Source organism: Pterocles gutturalis, unplaced genomic scaffold, assembly GCF_000699245.1.
Source record: "Pterocles gutturalis isolate BGI_N339 unplaced genomic scaffold, ASM69924v1 Scaffold52054, whole genome shotgun sequence".
Classification (NCBI taxonomy): Eukaryota; Metazoa; Chordata; class Aves; order Pterocliformes; family Pteroclidae; genus Pterocles; species Pterocles gutturalis.
Genome location: NW_010137710.1, coordinates 3,122 through 10,282, shown reverse-complemented (window position 1 = coordinate 10,282; position 7,161 = coordinate 3,122). Strand labels below are relative to the sequence as shown.

Below are 7,161 nucleotides of genomic sequence, written 5' to 3'. Positions count from 1 at the left end.
GGAATGTGAAGGAACAGCACAAGATTAAGTAAATCTGGAAGTATTTGATAGATGTACTCTGGTGTCCTTTATGATGGTGTTTTTACTGTCACAGCTATCCCATTCTTAATTATGTTTCTGTCAGATAAAACCTGACCCCATTTTTAAGAGGAGAAATGTCCAAACAAGAAAACAGACTTTGGTAGCTTGTAGTCATTGCTTTATAACCACTCCAAGTATTCTGACCCCTGCTATTCCAGCATCCCTTTGCTTCTGTTATCTCATTTTTGTTTTCTCCTGCTGCTGTGGTCATGCTTACCTGGCTGTATGGAAATGACTCAGAAAGAAAAAATGGAATGTGAAATGTTAATATGTGAAGCCCTTCTGCACAGAGATGATGAATCAAATAAGCATTGGGGATATAGGTTGTTAGGTTTTTTTAATCCTTATTTCCAGTTCTGCTTCTTCTCTAGTAGAATGCCAAAGATGAAATAAATGGGTTGGCGATGATGAGTTTAGCTGGAAAATGGCGGAATGTTGAAGAATCTGCATTTATATTTTCTGTGGCCTGGTATTGGTAAACATTAAATAGACAAAAATACAGAAGCAGAAAAAGCAGCTTGAATATCTTGTCAGTGGTTGAAGGAAATGCACAGGTGTACTTAGTGGTAAAACTGGGTAATTCTTGGAAGAGGAATAAAGTATTCCTGAACCTCATTTTAATTCTCCGGTCTTAGAAGCTATGTCGATAAAATAAATTATCTTAATTCATGGGTTTAGGTCTTGAGAATTAACGGACAACCTCTTCTGCTTTTTATTTCTCTTTGATACTTTTGTCGTTTAACTTTTTTTTTCTCAATAAGAGTTTTTGTGCATGTAATTAAGTACTGATTTAGAAATAAGTTTTTTAGACAATTACTTTTAAGGGGTATCTATGAAAGGTTTTTGAAACAATATTAATATGTAAATTTATTTTCCTGCTTTCAGTCATTCAAGTACAGCCACTGATCACGAGATGTTACCACGAAATCTACCTCAGACTTCACCTTTGCTCATTCATTTGATGCATCATAGATCTCAACAGGAGCTCTGCAGATATTCTTGAGAGTCTCTGAACAGATTGTGACATCAAGTCAAAGCATGATGACCTAATAGGTCAAAGTCTGAAACATTGATTCAGCAGTCCAGCCTTTTTTTATCAGTATCACTTCTGAAGGCTACAGACCTCCTGCCGTTTCTTCCCTTGTTGCTTCAGAAACATTCAACTGACCTTTGTCTGGCAAAGAGATCTTGACTTTTCTCTCTGGTCCTGGAAATATTAATGGAATACAGTCATGTCTACCCAGGACGAGAGGCAGATAAATACAGAGTATGCTGTATCCTTGCTGGAGCAGTTAAAATTCTTTTATGAACAGCAGTTGCTAACTGACATAGTGTTGATTGTTGAGGGCACTGAATTTCCCTGCCATAAGATGGTTCTTGCAACGTGCAGTTCGTATTTCAGGTAAGCATTCGAACTAGGATCTGTTAATTCTAGAAAATCAGTGATACCTGGTTTTTAGCATAATATTAATTGATTAACAATGAATGTGTTGTGGAGAGTTCTAAAAATCAGTGAAGTAAGTAAAAAACCTAAATGTCATTACTTGCCAAGACCAAAAGAGTAAAATGAATTTTCCAGCATCTTGTGACTTACTCTGGTGTTGTGGTTTAATCCCAGCCAGCAAGTGAGTACCACACAGCCGCTCACTCACTTTCCTCTGCTGGTGGAGTCTTGCTGCAGTGCAATAGGGGTTTTTTATGCATGGGTGGTAGGGTTTGTTTTTTTGGTTTGGTTGTTTCTTTTTTCTCCCCATTGAGATGCTGTTGCAGTTTCTAATTTGGTAGCTCCTGCTTCTTTTGTCTTGAAAAGTTTTTTAATCAAGAAGATACGTCAAGTGCTACTACTTTTGGCAGATACCTTCATAGTAAGTCCTAGAAGATGAAGCACCATGAATTTTTTACAGCAATTAATCATTTTTTGTTGGCAATGCAGTATAATTAATCTGTCCGTCTGGAAGGAATTTTGAAGCTTGAAACTAGTCTTGGTGACATCCATGCATGTTTTACCTTCCTGATGCACTGTGGAGAGATTATAACTTTTCTTTCCTATTCAGTCAAGGCAGGGTTTGCAAATTCTGTTTTCTTGTTGAGATGGGCCACTATACAGAAGAATTCTAAAATGTTGTCTCTGTTTTGTCTGCTGTCTTGTATAGAATATAGAGAATAACTTCAGGGAATTATTTGAGGATTGATTTATTACTTTCACATAAGTTTTCATAGCTGATAGGTTTTTTTGTTAATTTTTTCATCTCAGATGAGTCTGGTATAATTTAGCAACAAGTATTGCATGATCAGCAGGTAACGATTATTGCTCTTGGCCTTGTGCAGATGACATAGTTCTAACAGTCTGTAAAATAACAGCCACTGGAAATGTGGCCAGATTTAATGTGGGTGGCTAATTGTAAGGTTGGGAAGCTGTCATGAGTCCACACAGTGTGCTGCATTAGAATATGCAGTCAGATCTCTTACTCATATGTGTTTGTTTATTATTTATGGAATGAGGTTTTGGCACTGGTTAAAAGAAGTATCAAGCTTGTGGTTTTGTCATGTTCTGTTTTTCTTCTCTACTTTGGTTTACAAAAAGATACTCAGCTTCATAAATTTAGTTTTACTATGAAAAATTGATAGCCCTGAAGGAGGTTGTGGGGAGAGGGGGAAGAACAGAAAAGTATCTCTTAGCGTGATCCAGCCATTGTGTACGACTGCAGCCAGCTCACCTTCCATCTTTGTGCTTGAATACTGTACTGCAGCAGCCCCGCTCCAGCACAGGCTGCTCAGCAGTGTGTAAGCACACACTGGAGTCAGATACTCCTAACAGCTACCTCTTCTTTTGTATGAAGAGGAGTCTCTCCTGGCACTTGTACTGTCTTGCTTACTTTTTAAAAGGCTGCATGACAAGTTGATACTCACTTGGCCAGTCAGTGATCTAAAATTTATCTGCATATGTTTCAACAGTATTTTCTGGAGGATGTTTCTTCCCTCTTATAATCACCTGATAAGGAAAAAGTTTTAAATGTTATCATTAAAACCCTAAAATCATTAGTTTTTTGCTGGTTAACAAAAAAGAGTTTGCATAAATAAAAATACTTCTACCGAAGGCAGTGATGGTACTTTTTGAATGTTCTGTACAAGTGCTTTTATCTTAAATACTAGATGGTAGGTTAAGGTAAACAGTAAGCACCTGTAAACATGCAGCCATAAAGACTGGTCACCTTTTGGAGTGTGATCACTGAAGCCTTACAGGTGATAAGTGACTATTTAAGATTACTGTACTTACTGTTGATCTTTGTCTTAATCTGAATATTTCTCTTCAGAGCCATGTTCATGAGTGGGCTAAGTGAAAGTAAACAAACACATGTACACCTGAGGAATGTGGATGCAGCCACTTTACAAATTATCATAACTTATGCATACACGGGTAACTTGGCAATAAGTGACAGCACGGTAGAACAGCTTTATGAAACCGCCTGCTTCTTACAGGTAGGAATGTTGTATTTTGAGTATGAAATAACTGCTGCTAATCTCAGAACCTTTTTTTTTCTTTATCTTGTAAAATATTCTCTTCTATTTCGTCATTTCCAAATACTCAATTTCAGTTTGCTCAGTATAGACAACAGTTGCTTGCCAAGTATGTTTCATGTAACTGTCCCTCCTTGGTTTATGGCCTATGGAGGGTGGAAGTAAAACAGTGCACTTCCAACATTTAGATAATTAGTTTCTCAGGCAGACATAATCATGTGATGTACTTGAACTGTATGAATCAGTTGAGTAAGTCACTGCTGTATTTTTGTGTATAGATTAGTGTTCCAGGCCTAAACTCTGTTGTTCAACACTAAATGTAGGTACTTGTACCTGCTGCCGGTATGTGAAGGAATAGATTGTAATACTTAGTGTGTTTCTTTGCATTACAGGTAGATGATGTGCTACAGCGGTGTAGAGAATACTTAATCAAAAAAATTAATGCAGAAAATTGTGTGCGGCTGCTAAGTTTTGCTGATCTCTTCAGCTGTGAAGAGTTAAAACAGAGTGCTAAAAGAATGGTAGAGCACAAGTTCACAGCTGTGTACCACCAGGAGGCTTTCATGCAACTGTCACATGATCTACTGATAGATATTTTAAGCAGTGACAATTTAAACGTGGAAAAGGAAGAGACAGTTCGTGAAGCTGCTATGTTATGGCTGGAGTACAACACAGAATCACGATCGCAGTATTTGTCCTCTGTTCTTAGCCAAATCCGAATTGATGCACTTTCAGAAGTAACACAGAGAGCCTGGTTTCAAGGCTTGCCACCTAATGATAAATCAGTGGTGGTACAAGGACTGTACAAATCGATGCCCAAGTTTTTCAAGCCCAGACTTGGTATGACAAAAGAGGAGATGATGATATTCATTGAAGCTGCTGCTGAAAACCCTGGTAGTCTTTTTTCTTCTGTCTGTTATAGCCCCCAGGCAGAAAAAGTTTACAAACTCTGCAACCCTCCTGCTGACTTGCATAAGGTTGGGACGCTCGTAACTCCCGATAACGATATCTACATAGCAGGTGGGCAAGTTCCTCTGAAAAACACAAAAACCAATCACAGTAAAAGCAGCAAACTCCAGGCTGCCTTCAGAACTGTGAATTGCTTTTACTGGTTTGATGCACAGCAAAACACGTGGTTTCCAAAGACACCAATGCTCTTTGTTCGTATAAAGCCATCTCTGGTCTGCTGTGAAGGATACATCTATGCAATTGGAGGAGACAGCGTCGGCGGAGAACTCAACAGGAGAACTGTGGAGAGATATGATACCGAGAAAGACGAGTGGACCATGGTAAGCCCGTTGCCTTGTGCATGGCAGTGGAGCACAGCAGTAGCAGTTCACAACTGCATTTATGTCATGGCACACAACTTGATGTACTGCTATTTTCCCAGGTCAGATGCTTGGGTAGAAATGGCCATGCGACAAACAAGTAGATGTTTTGCTTCAGCTGCTGCTTTTGGTGATAAAATATTCTATATTGGTGGATTGCATATTGCCAGCAATTCTGGTATAAGACTCCCAAGCAGTACTGTAGATGGGTCTTCCGTAACTGTGGAAATCTACGATGTGAACAAAAATGAATGGAGAATGGCAGCTAATATCCCTGCCAAGCGGTATTCTGACCCATGTGTTAGAGCTGTTGTAATTTCTAATTCTTTGTGTGTCTTTATACGAGAAACCCACATGAATGAGAGAGCGAAATATGCCACCTATCAGTATGACCTGGAACTCGATCGCTGGTTTCTAAGACAGCATATATCTGAACGTGTGCTATGGGACTTGGGGAAGGACTTCCGGTGCACTGTAGGAAAGCTGTATCCATCTTGCCTTGAAGAGTCCCCATGGAAACCTCCAACGTATCTCTTCTCCCCAGATGGAGCTGATGAATTTGAGCTGGATGGGGAGATGGTTACTTTACCACCTGTATAGCTCCCAAATTAGACTGCACAACTGATTCTGTGCTCCGTTATCTTGAAATAAATAGTCGTGAAAGAACAGCTCTGGAAACAGAAATGTCAAACCTGTCTTTCATGAGTTGCATTTTTATGCCCTACCTAACACTTGCCACCATTCAGTACGAATCAGTGAAATGAGCAGATAGGCTTCCATAATCTGAAATACTATTATCTGATAATTGAGAAAACATATATGTATATCATGAGCTTAAGCATCTGACTTGTCTAAAGAATTAATTTCTAGTTCTATGAAGTCTTGGTTCAGGAAAATTAGCTTCAGAAAAAAGTAGTTACTGTTTCTAGGATGATGTCACAACTCTTTTGAAAGTATCTTCCAGTTACATTTGAACTACTTCTGGATAGTCTACTTAAGTGCTAGTTATATAATTGGCAGCGCGGCCTAATTAAAGGACTGTGCTGCACTTAATACTAATATTCATGTTGGTATAGTAATGCCATTAAAAGGAAAAGAAACAAATCCCATGGATCTACCTGTGGTAGGAAGGGTAGATCTTCCATTGTATGGTAACATGCAGGGCAAAATGACTGCAGGTTCAGTCAAGCTGTATTATTAGGTGCATGTATTCTATTTTCACTAACTTATACCTGTCTATTTAGAATACAGGTCTTCCAAGCAGCTGGTAGTTTACCAGGTGTGGACTTAAGTTGCTGGGCTTGCAATAGGAATTGTCAGCCCTCATAGTGCGGGTCTATGTGGAGCTTTAATCGGTAAATGTCTCCACATTCTGTATTACAGTAACATTGGCTCATGTATATTACTTCCTGCTGCTGATGTATTTTTCCATTGTAAAACAAAGTTTTAGTGTGGATTAACCAGGTCTTTATTTTCTTTTAATTTAATAACAAGCATTACTGTAGTGTGATTGTGTATAGATATCCTTTAGCTATATCAGGTTTTTTACTTTGTGGGGGGGAGCAAACTGTTCAGGAATATCCTGTGCTCTGTGTGCAGGAGAGCAGATGACTAGTGCTGCTCTGGCATTAATCCCAGGAACCACTAGCAGTAGCGGGGCGCCGCCAACCTAACATGAACACAGGTGCTTCATGACAAACCTTACTAGCATGTTCAGCTGCATCATGTTCTGGCACTGTATTTTGAATGACATTAATTTATTAAAAAAGACTGAATCCAACCACGTTTTGAGTGTGCTTTCTGGTTGAAGCAGATACAGTTATGACACCCATCCACCACATGCACACTTCTAGCAAATAGTTAGTTGAAGGCAACTTGAAGCAAGCTGTGAAAAGCCTGGAGATGTACATTAGTTGACTGTCCTTACTGCTCAGTGAAAGCTGGAAATGAGGTATTGAAGTCAAACTGAGGATTACATAGAACGTGAATTCCCCACTATGATTTTTGTAAATCAGCATTTCTTTAATCATGGGACAAATTCTGCTCTACTGAAACTGAAGAAGGTCATTAAGGAGGTAATCTTTTCCATAAGCTCAGAACCTGGGAGACCTATTCTCAGTTTTTAACATTAAAAGCAAATTTATTTACTTCGCCATCCAGATTGTCACTGGCTTTTCCTTAATTCTGTTTCTCATTCTAGTAAATATAATTACAGCTTTCAACAAAGAAGACA

At 38.8% G+C, this 7,161-nt stretch overlaps 1 protein-coding gene across 2 annotated transcripts; it reads left to right on the top strand.

Annotated features, from left to right (window-relative positions):
- The first annotated feature begins 1,041 nt into the window (after positions 1-1,041).
- Positions 1,042-6,709, top strand: KBTBD2 (kelch repeat and BTB (POZ) domain containing 2). Of its 2 annotated transcripts, none has more exons than XM_010082681.1 (3): positions 1,042-1,134; positions 3,398-3,561; positions 3,993-6,709. In XM_010082681.1, the coding sequence occupies exons 2-3, from the start codon at positions 3,400-3,402 to the stop codon at positions 5,526-5,528; spliced, it is 1,698 nt and encodes a 565-aa protein (XP_010080983.1). In that variant the 5' UTR covers positions 1,042-1,134; positions 3,398-3,399; the 3' UTR covers positions 5,529-6,709. The 2 variants fall into 2 exon arrangements, with proteins under 2 accessions (XP_010080983.1, XP_010080982.1); XM_010082680.1 differs by lacking the exon at positions 1,042-1,134 and adding an exon at positions 1,314-1,483 and having other exon boundaries at positions 3,396-3,561.
- The last annotated feature ends 452 nt before the right edge of the window (positions 6,710-7,161 follow it).